General features: G+C 41.6%; 1 protein-coding gene across 3 annotated transcripts in view; it reads left to right on the top strand.

Annotated features, from left to right (window-relative positions):
• LOC115087855 (cytochrome b5 reductase 4) overlaps window positions 1–17148 on the top strand; it is a 248272-nt gene that overhangs the window by 97376 nt on the left and 133748 nt on the right. For all 3 annotated transcript variants that reach the window (XR_003855634.1, XM_029595499.1, XM_029595498.1), the window contains exon 9: window positions 10262–10294. Coding sequence is in view for 2 of the 3 variants with exons in the window: in XM_029595499.1 (XP_029451359.1) it covers window positions 10262–10294 (33 nt within the window). In the remaining variant the exon portion in view is untranslated. The remainder of the gene's footprint in view (window positions 1–10261; window positions 10295–17148) is intronic.

Raw genomic sequence — 17148 nt, 5'->3', positions numbered from 1 at the left:
TGTTAGGAAGTAATTCGGAGTAGGTGTAAAGCCCCTCCCCCCCCCCCTTTCCTGTGCCAGCTTATGGGTAGATTGTGCAGCAAAGGTTAGAAAATTCTGTGGCACATTTTGAGACTCTGAGGATTCTGCAACATATTTGCATATATGATTTGCATAGGTGAACTTTGAATGGCAAATCTAACTTTCTACACAAATTGGAAGATATTCAGCAGGCCGGTGAGCGGAAAAGGTACCCAAGCAATTTTACCCAGATATTCAGGGGCACTCAGCCGAATAAGTCTGGTGCTGAATATACCTGGCTAATGTTACCAGGAAACTTTAGCACAGTGACCTTTTGATAACCCTTTTGAATATTGACCTCGCGTTTCCTTTAAAGTCATTTTTCTCTCATCTGTTTTGTTTGAATCTTTTTTTTTTTTTATTTTGTATAGCAGCATAGTAAATACTGGCAGATAAAGACTAAGTCTGATCAGCTGAGAGTTTTCTGCTTTGCTAGATGAGCATATAAATTCCATTATGTAACCCAATACCAGCTTTCTTCCTTCCACGCCCCCCCTCCCCCTCCATCTGCCAAGTCTTGGACTTACACTGAACCTCTCAGCTACTGCCATTGGTATCTGTTCCAAGCACGCCCAAAATTTGTTACAGATGTCGGTCTTGATTGTCTCCACCGATTAAGCCTTTTCAGGTCTTATTTCCATTTTGTTTTTTCTCAGTTCTCTTTTGTACTTTTTCATTTTTCACTCTTCTTTCTCTTCTCTTTTTTCATTCTGTGCCTTTTTCTCTCCCTCCTCAAAGTAATCTTTTTCTTTTTAACTGCCTCTACTTTCTTTCTCTCCTTTTTATTTATTACAATGGTTTACTTGTCATCTACTATGGTACTCGGGGAAAGGTACAGGGTTATCGAGGTGTTTAAAACCAGATGATAGCAAAGATAGAATAAGTAGTATTGAAGATCAGGAATGAGGTGGGCAGCATGACTTGAGAGCAGAAGTGAAATGATTCAGTGTGGTGCAAATTAAAGAAGAAAAATTAACACTTATGTACAAGATCAGGTGGACTATTTTGAGGCATGGTGTGCAAGTTAGTCAGTGCTTCTGACTGTGGGGGTTGGATCGGAATGCTTGGTGAAAAAGACAGGTTTTATCCAAGTGATGCATTGTTACTAAATTGGTGGCATATCTGGCCTCTGTTGGGAGATAATTCTACATCCTCTAAAGGTACAGGGAGAAGGTGCGGTTGTGAGTTTGGGCTAATCTGGAGTTTATGGGAGAGCCTCTGTTTCAGATCTTAGCCTGTGGGTAGGTTTGTAGTGTAACAACCAGTATTATCTGAAGCCAGAAACCTATACCTTGTTGTGATTTTAAAGCAATGCAGAGGACTTTCAGTTAGGCCCAGTAGGGGATTGGAAACCAGTGGAAGCCTCAGAGGATTGGAATAATGTGGTCTTTGTAGTTGCACCCGGATAGCATCCTGGTGGCAGCAATTCTTCACTAGTTGTAAGTGGTAGAGGAGTTTTTGCAGAAGGCCAGCACACAATGTGTTGCAGTAATTCAACTGGGGAAGGATGAAAGAATAAGTCAAGGTAATCAGGTGTGTTTCTAGCAATGGTTTAATCTGCTTGAATTGCCTGAGATCGTAGAAGGCACTCCTGAAAAATGTGGCTATTTGAGAGTCCAGGTGAAGTGTGGAGTCCAGGAAGACACTCAGGCTCTGGACTTCAGGTTTAGTTGTGAGGAGGGTTTCATTGTAGCATAATAAAGACGGCAGATAAAGAGCAAATTGTCCATCTAGTCTGCTCAACAATTAGGTTATGTTAGTAATTGCTGCTCTGTGCAGGTTATCCCTATGTTCTGTTAAGGGTAGTAACTTCCATTCTGAGCAGGTTATCCTCATGCTTTCTGTTAAGGGTGCAGGTTATCCCATGCGGAAATGTTATTCCATCTCTTTCTTCAAGCCTTTAGGGATCTGCAGTGTTTGTCCCATGCCTTTTGAATTCATTAACTGTTCTCATCTTTACCACACCCTCTGGAAGGGCATTCCAGGCATTTACCACTCTCTCTGTGAAGAAATATTTCCTGACATTGGTTCTGAATAGTCACCCCTGGAGTTTCATTTCATGATCCCCTAGTTCTACTGTTTCCTTTCTATTGGAAAAGGTTTGAAGTTCGTGCATTATTAAAACATTTCAGGTATCTGAAGCTCTGTATCATATCTCCCCTGCACCTCCTCTCTTCCAGGGTATACATATTCAGATTCTTCAAGGATCTCCACATAAGTCTTCCAATGAAGACCCTGCATCATTTTGGTCACTGTTCTCTGGACCATCTCTATCCTGTCTATCCCTTTTGAGATACAGTCTCCAGAACTGAACACAGTTCTCCAGGTGAGGCCTCACCAGCACCTCCTTTTTCTTACCGATTATTACTATCTCTATGTAGCTCATCATTCTTCTGGCTTTAGCTATCGCCTTGTCACATTGCTTCTCTGACTTCAGATTGCCAGGCACCATCACCTCAAGGTCCATTTCTTAGTCCGTGCACATCAATCTTTCTCCGCCCATCACATATAGCTCTTTTGGAGTTCTGCACCCCAGATGCATGACTTTGCACTTTTTGGCATCGAATGCTAGCTACCAAGTCTTTGACCATTCATCAAGCATTCTTAAATCACTTTCATTCTCTCTACTCCTTCAGGTATGTCCACTTTGTTGCAGATCTTGGTATTATCTGCAAATAGATACATTTTACATTCTATCCCTTCCGCAATGTCGGTCACAAAGATATTGAACAGAACCGGTACAAACACCAATCCCTATGGCACGCCACTTAACACAGTTCTCTCTTCAGAATAGGTTCCATTTACCATGACATGATGTCTCCTATTAGTCAACCAGTTTGTAATCCATGCCAACACCTTGGCGTTCACTCCCAAGCTACTCATTTTATTCACAAGCCTCCTAAAGAGGACCATATCAAAAGCTTTGCTGAAATCCAAATAGATCATATCGAGTGCTCTTCCTCAATCCAATTCTCTAGTCATCCAATCAAAAAAAATCTATTAGATTTGTCTAACAGAACATTACCCTGGTGAATCCATGGTGCTCTGGTGAATCCATGATGCCTCAAGTCCAGCAACCCACCCAATTGTAAATAGTTCACTATCCTTTCCTTCAGCAGCATCTCCATTAGTTTTTCCACCTCAGAGGTGAGGCTGACCAACCTGTAGTTTCTAGCCTCCTCTCTGCTCCCACTCTTGTGAAGCAGGACCACAACTGCTCTTCTCCAGTCTCGCGGCACCACTCCCGTTTTTAGGGATCTATTGAACAGGTCTTTCAGAGGATCCACCAGCACATCTCTGAGCTCCCTCAGTAACCTGGGATGTATCTCATCCTGCCCCATGGCCTTGTCCATTTTGCTTACCTAAGTCTTCTTATGCATTCTGTTCCATAAATGGCATTTTGTCTACCCCCTCTCCATCTATGGTCTTGTCAGCCAGCATCAGTCCTTCTCCAGGGTCTTTTTTAGTGAATACCAAACTGAAGTATTTGTTTAATATTTCTGCGATTTCTTCATCTCTCTCTGCATATTGCTCCTCGTCACCTTTCAATTTCACTTAACCTCTTTGGGCTTCCCTTCTTTCTCTGATATATCTGAAAAAGGTTTTGTCACCTCGCTTTACTTCTCTGGCAGTCCTTTCCTCCACTTGATTTTTTGCTTTCCTGATTTCTCTTTTATTCTCCTTCAGTTTCACCAGGTATTCTTCCCTGTGTTCCTCTTTTTGGGATCCTTTACATTTCTTGAACGCTGTTCTTTTTACTTTTATTTTTTCAGCCATCTCCTTTGAGAACCAGATCAGTTTCTTTTTCATCTTACTTTTGTTTACTTTTCTAACATAGATTTGTTGCCTTTGTAATAGCTCCTTTTAATTTGGCTCACTGTTGTTCCACCTACCCATTTTTTTTTTTTACCAATCTTTTACTTTTTCCTTGAGGTTTATCCCTATTGAGAAAAAGTCCATATTTCTGAAATTCAAAACTCAGGTTTTTGTGTGACTTCTCTAAATCCTATTTGTCATATTAAACCATACCTTCTAATGATCACTGGTGATCAGATGGGCAACTATCTGGACATTAGAGACATTATCCCCATTAATGAGCACTAGGTTGACTATCACACCCTCCCTCATGGGTTCCATTACCATTTGTTTGAGAAGAGCCCCTTCAAGGGCATCCCTTGTTTCTCTATTTCTAGTAGATTCTGCAGAAGGGATATTCCAATCCACATCCGGCAGGTTAAAATCTCCGGCGAGCAACATGTCTTCCTTCTTTTCCCACCTTTTGGATGTCTTTGATCAGATCTCTGTCCTGCTCTTCTATCTGAGTTGGAGGCCTGTAGACCACACTGATATAAAAGGAAGCACCATCCTCTTTTTTTTTTTTGACAGCCCATAATGCTTCTTCCCTACCCCACATACTTTGCATTTCAGTTGCATGGCTATTGTTTTTGACATAAAGAGCTACACCTCCCCCCTTTTCTGTCCTCTCCGTTCTTCCTTAATAAGTTATAGCCCAGGATGACCGTATCCCAATCATGAGACTCATTGAACCATGTCTCCATAACAGCAACAATGTCCAAGTCCACGTCCACCATTAAGTCCAGCAGGTCTGGGATTTTATTGCCCAGACTGCGAGCACTTGTGATCATAGCTTTCCAACTTTTTTCCTTTAGTTTGCTGCTCTTTCTAGTCATCTTTTGTGCTATGTAGATTGATTTTATTGTTTACTCCTCCCAATTCCTGTATTGCTTGGCAGTGATATGACAATTTCATTGGCCACCTCCTGCCACCCCTGCTCTCTAGTTTAAATGCTTGATAATGTATGATCTGAATTTCTCACTTAGCATCCTCTTCCCTGCCAAAATAAATGTAGACCATCCTTACCATTTAATGTTTTACTGTTCGATATACAGCCCCAGCTTCCAACTTTATTTACACCATGTTTGGAGCCAGAAATTGAAGTTGTCTTCAGTATATGGCAGAGCCTTCCATTCTCTTTTCCATAATCGGGTAATACTTCAGAAAAGGCAATGATCTCTGCCATATGTTTAACCTTCTCCCCTAGATTTTGGAAATCTTTCTGTACTGTAAGTATACAGTTTCTAGCAAGGTCATTGGTTCCCAGATGGATCTACTTTCTTCTATAATTGCATTGACTATCTGGTTGGTCTTTCTATTGGCTGAGGATCCTGGAAGGCATTTAACTGTTGCCTCCCCATCAAAATGATTTCCCAATTTGGTTTCTCTGATGTTGAAGTCTCCCAGCAGAAGCTGCTTCATTTTATGACCTTTCATAATGTTTAAGGGTTTCCGGGTACACTGGGTGACTACATCCCTTTCAGATATCACCTCATTTTCCATTGCTTGAGTTTCTTCATTATCCAGTGCAGAAAAGGGTATTATGCAAGGGTAACAGTGTGGAGAGCGGAGTGTCTTCATCACAGGCCTTATTCTGCCAGCAGCTACTGTAATTCATTTATTTCTGGGTTTCTGAATCCTGGTTGTCTGCCTTTTCTGTGGGAAAGGGAGTTGATACGCAGAATGCTCCAAAGTTTGGGAAATTGGGTGTCGTCTTGTCACGTCTTGTTCTACCAGAGCCCACTGTAAACCATTTTTCCTGGATTTCTGCATCCTCTGTGGGTGTTGGGAGAGTTACTGGATGGTGAAAGAAAGGGAAGGTTAATAGAAACCTTGACAATTTCACTCTCAGATGAGTCCGCTCCTTTTTCATTGCAGACAGCTGGAGGCAAAATGGACAATCTTTGATTCTCCAAATGATAGGTCTTGGGAAATAAGCACCACAACCGTTGCACTGAATGAAAGACATTTTGTTAATAAATATGAATTAATTTCTTAACGTCCTATAGTTAAGGTATGGTAGAATTTAGGCTCTTGCAAAAGATTAAGAGATATTTGAAATAAAAAAATAAAAGTACTATAAAATAAGCCAGTAAAGATTAATAGGCAGAATCTGAAAGCTAAATTTTACAAGAAAGATGACAATTTAAATTTCTATTAACTGAGCTGCAAGGAGCTACTATATAATGGAAAATTACTGAGCTTCGGTTTGAGGTCAGTAAATAGGGCAAAGATGTTATCAAGGACTGGTACCTCTGTTTTGATGGGGTTTAGTTTGAGTTTGTAAGAAGTGACACAGTTTCAGATTACTAAGAGGTAGATGTTTGTTTTGTGAACTGCAGCATCTGTTGGATCCCAGTGATAGAAAGACCTGTACATCATCGGCATAGATGAAGCATTGTAGATCAGATTTTCTGATCTCATTAATCAGGGATATGGGGTGGATCTTGAACAGGATTTGTATTGCTTGAGGATTGATCCTTGTGGGACACCGCATGGCAAGGGTTTGGTAGATAAGGCGACATCTCTCTCGATGACTTGTATGTTTCCTGTTACAAATGCTTGGAACCAGTTTAGGGCTATTGTCAGCCAATTTATGTTTAGAATTTTGTGTTAAATAGTATCAAAGGTCGCAGAGAAGTCTAGAAGGATTAGGATGGAGGGCTTTCCAAGATGAGAGGCTCTGATGAAGGTGCTGAATAATGCCAGGAGGACTGCTGCAGTGCTGTTGCCCTTCCTGAAGTCTAACTGAAAGTTATCCAGAGAGTGCCTTACCTCTAGGAGTGTCTGGAGATAGTGAAAGACCACTTTTTCAATGATTTTGGCAAGTGGAAGGGTATTTGAGATGGGCCTAGAGTTGTCCAGAAGGTTGGAGTCAAGGGAGGGATTCTTGTGAAAAGGTCAGACAGTGGCGGCATAAACCATCTGTTAGGGCACTGCTTCTCAACCACTGTCCTGGGGTACACTGGTGTGCCTTGGGAAAGTTGTTCCTGAGCCGCAGTGCTGGAAGCCTCGGGCTCATGCTGGATTCTGTTGGACAGTGCCATACATCTCTTGTTTGCTGCTTCAGCCCCTCCTTCCTGTCCCTATGGAAGACCAGAGGGGAGGGGCAGGAGCAGGGAGCTCACATAACAGCAGTGAATGGCAGGAAAGAGTCTCCGCTCCCTGTTCCAGCCCTTTTCCCTCCTGTCCACTCCTCACCCCACCCCCCCACCGCCTGCTACCTTGAGTACAGGGCTCTTCTCTGCTGTAGTCAGTTTACTTGGAGAGTCACTGCCCCAGGCCATAGATGTCTGTGCTGCAAGGACTTGGGACACAAGACTCAGATGCCAGCAGAGAAAGGAGTCAGATAGAGGTGCAGCCAGGTGTACATGATTTATGGGAAAGGAAATGGGGGGGAGGTGAATGCTGAAATTGCATGAGGGGAGAAGGGGATGAATGCTTGGGAGGCAGTGCAAAAGATGGTAAATGTTAAGAACATAAGAGATTGCCATGCTGGGTCAGACCAAGGGTCCATCAAGCCCAGCATCCTGTTTCCAACAGAGGCCAAACCAGGCCCCAAGAACCTGGCAATTACCCAAACACCAAGAAGATCCCATGCTACTGATGCAATTAATAGCAGTGGCTATTCCCTAAGTCAACTTGATTAATAGCCATTAATGGACTTCTCCTCCAAGAACTTATCCAAACCTTTTGTGAACTCAGCTACACTAACTGCACTAACCACATCCTCTGGCAACAAATTCCAAAGCTTAATTGTGGATTGAGTGAAAAAGAATTTTCTCCGATTAGTCTTAAATGTGCTACTTGCTAACTTCATGGAATGCCCCCTAGTCCTCCTATTATCCGAAAGTGTAAATAACTAAATTCACATCTATTCGTTCAAGACCTCTCATGATCTTAAAGACCTGTATCATATCCCCCCTCAGCCATCTCTTCTCCAAGCTGAACAGCCCTAACCTCTTCAGCCTTTTCTCATAGGGGAGCTGTTCCATCCCCTTTATCATTTTGGTTGCCCTTCTCTGAACCTTCTCCATGCAACTATATCTTTTTTGAGATGTGGCGACCAGAATTGTACACAGTATTTAAGGTGCGGTCGCATCATGGAGTATATAGAGGCATTATGACATTTTCCGTTTTATTCACCATTCCCTTCCTAGTAATTCCTAACATTCTGTTTGCTATTTTGACTGCTACAGCACACTGAACCAATGATTTTAAATTATCCACTATGATGCCTAGATCTTTTTCCTGGGTGGTAGCTCCTAATATGGAACCTAACACTGTGTAACTACAGCAAGGGTTATTTTTCCCTATATGCAACACCTTGCACTTGTCCACATTAAAGGAGTGTGTGAATGCTTGGGGGGAGACAAAGAATGCTAATAACAGTATTATGCACTGCTGTTCCTGCTGGTGATGGGAGAGGGGGTGCTAGGAAGAGGTTTAGAAGTCAAGCTGGGCCATACTAGGGGAAGGGGGAAGGGAGAGAGAGAGAGAGAATCAGGTATGAAGGAGGGGGCAGCAGAAGGGAGAGAGAGGGACTGAGGAAGAAAGGAGAAAGGACCATGGATAAGAGCCAGGGTGATGGAGAAGGAAAGAGGACTCAGGATAAAGAGAGGGTGGGCAGGTACTTGGAAAATTGAGATAGAGAAATGACTCAGGAATAATGAGCGAAAAGGGATCAGAGAGAGAGAGAAGACCCTGGGTTTGAGAGTGGGGGAAATTTTGGGAGATAATGGAAGAAAAACAGAATGATGAATGGATGAGACAGAGAGGAGAAGAAAGAGGAATGCATCAAGGGAAGAGAAAGTATTAAATTATCCATTCAAGGAAAGGGATAAGTAAGTAGGAAAAGGCACCAGAGAGAGAGAGGGGAAAACAAAAAAGGAACAGCTGGAAGTTCTAAGAATGAGAAAAAAAAAAAGAAATGCAATCAGCCAGAAAAGCAAGCCAGAGACATCAAAAGTTGGAAACTTTTATTGCCTGATAGAGAATATTAATAACTTCTCAGTATAAAATATACTGGGACACAGATCAAAGTCTCTGACCTGGATGTGTCTCCCACACAGAATTTACATGTTAGGAAGAGCTGAATTTTATTGGCTAATTTAATTTTGTGGCATGTAACTAGTTCCTTTGTATGCAGGACATACCCCAACAGTATGGAGGCTATTGTATTAGGTTCAAAAATATTTTGTGGTAACAAAACTTTAAAGCATGTCTTTTAATTACAGTTTGAGACTAAGTTACTACAGTTTTCCCATGGGGTCAGTCCACCAGTCTTCCTCCCTCTCACCAAAATTAACTGCTCCCTCACTACTTGCACTACAGGGGAGAAGTGTCCCGGATTCATCCACCAGAACTCTGGTAATCCTACCCAATTTCCCTCCTTCCCACTGGAGGGAGAAGAGCAGTGCTTCTTACCTGGGTGCACCTCTTTTGCCACCTTCAGTCTGATGTTTGAATGTGTGATTGGCTGATTTCTGCATGTTCAAGTGTCAGACTGAAGCTGGCAAAATGAGACAGACACAGGTAAAAAGTGCCTGTCAGTGAGGAGGATGAGGGGGAATGAGAATTATGTAAAATTTGGTTTGCTGTGTCACAAGAACTGAGAAAACGTGAACGTGTGCCATAAAATAAAAAAGGTTGAGCAGCCCCGCTCTAAAATCTTATCTTGGTGGTGAGTGTGAATTCCTTTACCGTGGCAGCAAGCAGGCGGCAGGGTTACCATGCAATCTTCATAACAACCAGCCACCCAGCTATATACTTTCCTAATGATCGAACCATCCACTATAATAGCCGACCTGATCCTTCCCTCCTGGGCACGGATCCCTTGAGACAGAGTAAAGCATCACGTGGAGGGCAGATCCTAGCTACAGGATGATGGTCTCCTTGAACATGTTTTGCTATGATGATAAAAAATGGCTGTTGATAGGGCAGGCCCAGTGCTGTGCCCTGCCATTTGGAAGACTTGGGGTTTGATTTCTGGTTCAGGCTGCTGCTTCCCAGGCCAGTCAGGGCTTAGGGATACTGTGGATGCAGCATTCACAGCCCTTTGGGGACCTGGAAGAGAGCTCAGCCATTACTTAATGATGACACCTAGTGGCCAGACTTAGGGTCCATGTAGGCCTAACTCTGGAACAAGCTGAGGATTGTTTCTGTGATGTATGGTCTGAGTTTGGAAGGGGGGGGGGGGTGGAATATAAAATCATGGAAAATACCCAGGTAGTTGTGAATGAATGCTCATGATGCCATAGCCCAGTAGCAAGTAATGAAAAATGTTTTTGGTTTTTTTTTATTTTTCTTTCATACTGCAATAATACCAATATTATGTCATTTTTAGAATTGAGCCATGAAGTTAAAGAAGATATTGTGGGTAAGTAGACTTTGCAAATCATCCTTCTTTAATACATTTTTCTTTCTAAAAAGTGTTAGTCAATACTAAATGTATCTGTCATAGAGTGCAGTAGCAATCTATGCAAGGCAACAAAAGGTAGGCAGAGTTCTGCCAAATGAGAAACTAGACTGCTTCTCTACCAGCTGGTAATTGATAATTTGCTAATAGGTGCTTTGAGCAGAGCCTTTTATGCTGCAGTACATAAATGTGAAAATCAATGTGCACCAAAAAATGGGCAGATATAATACTACACAAAAACTGTAGGAGAGAACAGTGCTGTATAAATGTCAAAAGATAATTGATAACACAAGTAATTAGGGATGTGCAGCCTCATAATTTTCAGTTTGTTTTTTCATTTTTATTTGATTCATTAAAATGATTTTCAGTTTGTTTGCCAAACTGAAAAAAACATTAAACAACCCCCAAAACAAACAAACAAACCAAAAATAAAACGCTGAGAAAATAAAATAAACAGGTCTCTAGCTGCCCTGGCAGGCCATATTTATTTTATTTATTTAACAGTTTTCTATACCGACCCTCATAGTAGATAACCATATCGGATCGGTTTACATTTTAACAAGGGTAAACTGAGGTGACAATTTGGTAACAATAGATAAACAAAGGAGAAAAGGAATAAGTCCAAAGTTACAATCAACAAAGGAAAGGAAGAACTTGGAAGCTTAAAACAAGCTGGAAGGAAGATAAAGGCAGGTAGAATAAATATAACGATACGAATAGTTTAACGAGTTAGAGCTTATTCTTTAACCTGGAAAGCCAATGTCCATTGTTCAAAAGGAAGTGTGTCAACGACCTTGTAAGAAGTGAAGCTCAAACTAGTGAAAATCTGGTGGATCCGGGAAGGCTTGGTGAAAGAGCCAGGTCTTTTGTCTTTTTCTAAAGGTTAAAAAAAATAGACTAGAGTCTATTATAGCCTTATGTATATATCTGTATATTATTTATTTCTGAGACTAAATACTACCTATTTCTATGCTAGCCACTACTCTGGCTTTTCCTCCTCCCAGTTCAAGTACCCCTGTTTATTGTAACTTTTCACTCTCTCCCTCTCTCCTAGCCTATTGTTCACGAAGTTGTTAATTTTAATGTTATTGCACCACTGTTTATTGTAAACCGATACGATATGATTGGTATCATGAGTGTCGGTATAAAAAAGACCTAAATAAATAAAATAAATAAATAAAAGGCAGGGTTCCAATCTGAGATTTGCTGGGATGTTATTCCAGATAGAGGGGCCTGCTATTGAAAAAGCTCTGTCTTTGGTCATCGAGAGGCGTGTGGCTTTAGTAGGGGGAAATTTCAGAGTACCTTTGTGATTATCTCTCATTGGTCTGTTAGAGGAGTGGAGTTTAAATGGGATTTCCAGGTCGAGTTGTAGTTGCTGGTGGATGGTTTTGTGTATTAGGGTAATAGATTTGTACATGATTCTGAAATTTACTGGTAGCCAATGTAGGTTTCTGAGGATGGGGGAGATGTGTTCACTACGGCTGGTGTTTGTCAGCAGTCTCGCTGCCGCATTTTGTAACATCTGCAGTGGTTTGGTGGTAGATTTGGGGAGGCCTAGGAGGAGGGCACTGCAGTAATCTATTTTGGAGAACAGTAGTGCCTGGAGGACTGTCCTGAAGTCTTGGAAAAATAGGAGTGGTCTAAGTCGTTTCAAAACCTGTGTCTAGAAGCTGTCTTTGGTAGTTGTGTTGACCATTTTTTTAAGGTTTAGTCGATTGTCTATTATTGCCCCAAGGTCTGTAACGTGCGTACAGGTGATGTGAGCATTGTGAGGTGAAGGTGGAGGAAGATTGTTTTCATTTGAAGAGATGAGGAGAAGCTCTGTCTTTGAGGCGTTGAGGACCAAGTTTAAGCTGTTGAGTAGATTAGTAATGGATAAAAGGCAGTTATTCCAATAGGTGAGAGCTTTTGAGAAGGATTCTGTTATAGGGATTAGAATCTGTACGTCGTCTGCGTACAGATAGTGAATTAGGTTGAGGTCTGTAAGTAGTTGGCAGAGGGGGAGGAGGTATATGTTAAAGAGGGTTGGAGATAAGGATGATCCTTGTGGTACGCCAAGGGAAGATTTTGTTATAGGTGACTCCTTATTATTGATTTTGACTTTGAACGTGCTATTGCTGAGGAAGGACTTGAACCAGTTGTGGGCTGATCCAGAGATGCCGATATCCTTTAGGCAATTCAGTAGTATGGTGTGGTTGACGGTGTCAAATGCCGCCGAGATATCCAACAGAACTAGTAAAAAGGAATGTCCTTTATCTAACCCCATAATAATATGGTCTGTAAGTGAGATGAGGAGGGTCTCCGTGTTGCGTGATTTCCGGAAACCGTATTGCGACGGGTATAAGATGTTATGGTCCTCTAGATATTCTGAAAGCTGGGTGTTCACCAGTTTCTCAGTAAGTTTGGCAACGAATGGTAGATTGGAGATGGGTCTAAAGTTGGTTAGCACATTAGGGTCTAGGTTGTGTTTCTTGAGGAGGGGCTTAAGAGAAGCGGTTTTTAGGCTGTCTGGGTAGTTTCCTTGCATTAGAAGACTGTTGATAATATTTTTCAGCGGTCCTGAGATCGTGTTTGGGATGAGAAGCAGGAGTCTCGATGGGATATTATCTGCCGGATGACTAGATGGTTTCTGTCTTTTTAGAAGGGATTCAATCTCTTTGGTGGAGATTAATTCGAAGCTGTCAAACTTGGGTTTAAAAAAGGAATTGAATTTCTCATTTGGTTTGAGAGGTGTTGTATTTGGAGGAAGGAGGGCGAGAGTGTTTCGAATCTTCAGTTGAAAAAATGAGGCGAGCTCATTAGCCTTGGATAGAGCTTGTTCGTCTGGGATAGGTGGCGGGGTTGATTTAGTTATTTGCGTTACGTAAGCAAATAGGGCCTGGGCGTCGTACTGGAAGTGATGTATTTTGTTGGCGTAGTATTCCTTTTTTTTTTGTAGTATGCAAGTCCTATAGCGATGTAAGAATCCCTTGTATGCTGAAAGGGTAGTTGAGTTGGGAGTTTTTCGCCATCTATTTTCTTTCTGGCGTAAGTCCTGTTTCATCTGTTTTAGTTCGATGCTAAACCAGGGTTGGTTTCCCTTTTTTTTTGGATTGATTGTTTTGTAGGTTAATGGGCACCATTTGTTTGCGACTGCTTCAGTAATTTTTTGCCAGGATGATAGGGCTGAGTCGGAATTAGATAGGTCAAGGTTGGAGAGTTCCTTGGAGAGCTGCTCGCTGAGTATATCAGATGGACATGATTTCCTGAATTGACTGGTGGAAAGGTGCGGAGAGGTGTGTGTCTGTTTGTATGTGGAGAAGGAAGATTCTATCAAGAAATGATCAGACCAAGGAATTGGGGTACATGTGGGATCTACTGTGCATGTGAATTTAGAGTTAATGAATATTAAATCCAGGATGTGACCAGCTTTGTGAGTGGGGCTGTTGATAGTCTGAGAGAATCCCATTGCAGTAAGGGAGGTGAGGAAGGCTTCGCAGTTCGCAGATCGAGGTATAGCATCTGTATGAAGGTTGAAATCACCCATAATCATTGTTGGTAGGTCTAAGTTAATATATTTCGCAATTGATTCTATGAGGGGTGAAGGGTCGGATTCTAGAACTCCTGGGGGAGCGTAGACTAACAAAATTTGTAGAAGTTTTGACTTGACTAATCCTAGTTCCAATTTGGACTCAGTTTTGATGGTGTGAGAGGTCAGTCTTAGTTCTTTCTTGGAGGCTAGAAGAAGTCCGCCACCTCTTTTTTTGTGTCTATGGAAGGTGAAAATGTCGTATAACTGGATAGGTAGTTGGTTGGTTAAGGCAATGTCCGAGTTTTTTAACCAGGTTTCTGTGATGGCACAGATGTCTGGGTTGGAGATCTGGGTTGAGATCTTGACAAATGCCAGGGCCAGGGAGCTCCCACCTTGAACCCCTCCACTCCCTTCCTGGCTCCAGTATTGAAACTGGCAGGAATGATGCTCAGTTGCTCCCACCTGGGTCCCAGCACTTGAAAAATGGTGCCATCAATCTGGGGATGCTTCGCCTTTCTCTGATACCACCAGCACCATTTTGTTCTATAGCCGTCTGTTTCTTTGGCCATGCAACAAAATGATGCTGGCTGCACTGCAGGAAGGCACTGAAGTGATGTTACTTTGGTGCCATCCTCTAAAGCACTCGAACATGGACGGTTTTGATAGGGCATTGCTCCTGCCCGTTTTAACACTGGAGCCAAGAAGGGCTCAGGATGGGAGTTCCTGGCCCCAGCCCACTTTGAGCAGTCTCTGGGGCTAAACCTTGGTGCCAGGGTGTCGTAAGCCTATTTTTATTTATTTGATTTTTTTAATGCAACAAATACAAAAATACCCAAACATTTTCAGGTATTTTTGTCAGAGGATATTTTCAGTTCATTCCATTTGGAATGAAAAAAAATGGCCTAGTTTGTTGCTTTTGTTAAAAATGGATGCATGTCTCTACAATGAATGCCAGACTGTATTAGTGTACAGAAAAAAAATTTGGGATTGGTCAAAGAATTTTCAATGTATCTGGGTGTTTATGCTTTTTGTAGACCCTGCTGATTGGGCTTGGTCACATCTGAAGATTAAGATTTAATTCTAGAATAGTCATGTGCTGCTGAGATTTTACCTATGATGCATCTTGTAGTTGGCAATTGAAACGTAGGCCTGTGTTGGACGTGCTGCTAAATCTGTCATTGGATGATTTGCAAAGTCTTTTTTTGGGCCTTCGGATCTGTTCACCATTGGAGCACTGTGGCTCTGTTGGTCATTGGCATGTTGATGCTGCACTCATGATTTGTGTGTTAAAAGTTTCCATTCTTTGGCATATCTTTCTCTTTTCAAGAAATGAGATTTTATATGCACTATTGTTTTATTAAGTAACTGAGTTTTTATAATTATTTATTAGGCTTTTACATTTTAGACCGGAAATTTCACAGTCCTGACAAGAAAAATAATCCTCATGGGTACACATAAATTGCTTAGGAAAAAGAATAGAGAAAAAAGGAGAAACTAGCCAGTCAAAAAAAATCAAGTTCACAATATTGGGGGTAGGAATCGAGTAATAAGCAAAGCAGAAAAAGTAAAGCCATCCAGGCTGACAGATGTTGAAAATATCACTTAATGCCCAACGACAAAGATGTACTTATTCCACCATCTGATCTTCCCTCTACAAATCTCTGGATTTACACAGGATTAAAAAAAAAGTATAATTGATCCGTTCATATTTGGCAAGAAACTTTAAGAAAGAATTTGCACCAGTATCAGTTAGATACCTATAGGACAAAAGAGATTACTCTACTCTTGGATTTGTCTACTTTAGCACCTTAACTTTTGCATCAGAAAGAATACATCCCTATAATGAAAAATATTTTATTTAGATTTATGACACACTTTCTTTTCATACAATGTATTCGAAACAAATTACAGCAAAACATACAGCATCGTTACAATAAAATCAAAGGACTCTCAGCCAACACACCTTTAACAGAATTCAAAAAGATGTAGATCTGATTCCCCTCCTCCAGCTGCACCCACCAGCAGCCCATTCATCCGGCTTTATCTCCAATATCTTCCTTCCGACCTGCCACACATCCTTCCTACCACATCCTGACAAAATAGCATCAACCTCCCACTCCCAGATAAACACAGAGCCGAAGCCAGGCTATGGCCAAGTATAAAAGGGCACCTGCAGCCTGAACGTATTACATGACCCCACGAGCCAGGAAACTCTGTTAAACGGGGCTTTCATTTTTATTTTGATCCAGCAGTTTCCTCCTTCCCCTATGGGCTTCCAAATTCAGTCAGATCTAATACACAGATCCTGGCACCATAAGCCTACATTCAAAAACTGAACTGGAAAGCCCAAGAAACCAGAATCTGCATGCCATGCGGCACAGAGAAAGAGAAACAGAAATACATTTCCTCTTGTATTGTGCAAAATAAGATGATATCATGAGGTGCACATACTTAGTCGACAGAGTCCATCCACTAAACTGAATATAAAATACTTTTTTCTATTCTGGCTGTCTGGACTTTTATTTTTATAATCACTTTGGTCCTCATCTCTTTATACTATTTTCCTCCTCTTGGTCTCCTAACTCCTTTAGAGGGTCTCCTGTTCATGTTCTGTTTCATCTGTCTCCTGTCTCCTGTCTCTTTAGTACCTCCCCTATGCCTCTATCTAATATCGATCCTTTTCTTTTCCTTTTTCTTCCTTTTCTTTATCTCTTTATCTCTGCCTCTCTATTCACTCATCTAGATTTCAACCCCCTTCTCTCCCTCCAGTTCTCTGTGCGAATCTTACACCTCCCCAAATCTCCCCTTGTTCTTCCCCTCAACAGCTGCATCCTTTCTTCTGCTCTTGAAAACCCCTCGTCTCCAAATCCTCCTCTTTCCCCTCCCCCCTCTCATCTTCCACGGTCATCTTCCATCCAGTCATTCCTTCCACTCTTCCCTAGGGATGGTGTATAGGTATTAAGCACCCTTGGTGAATCTTACAGCTTTGCACCAACCTCCTCCCCAGTTGTACCCTCCCCATACACAATTCAAAATTATGGATTTATAATAACAGATTTTATATAAGAGGACTTTCTGAAGTAAAAAAAAAAATCACTTATAAATACGTGTACTGCTGTGGTGCCAACCAGAAATTCTGCAAAAAAAAAAAAAAAAGATACTTGGAACCCTTATGGTATTAGGCCTATGGTAATGCATGTTGGGTGTGGGTTTGGACCTGGGAAAGCCATGTACTGAATGCAATTACAATATTGTAAATCTCCCATATCAAAACAGCCCTAACTGCCAGCACACAAACAGT

Source organism: Rhinatrema bivittatum, chromosome 3, assembly GCF_901001135.1.
Source record: "Rhinatrema bivittatum chromosome 3, aRhiBiv1.1, whole genome shotgun sequence".
Classification (NCBI taxonomy): Eukaryota; Metazoa; Chordata; class Amphibia; order Gymnophiona; family Rhinatrematidae; genus Rhinatrema; species Rhinatrema bivittatum.
Note: the sequence above shows the minus strand (reverse complement) of the source record. Positions and strands in the feature narration are given on the sequence as shown.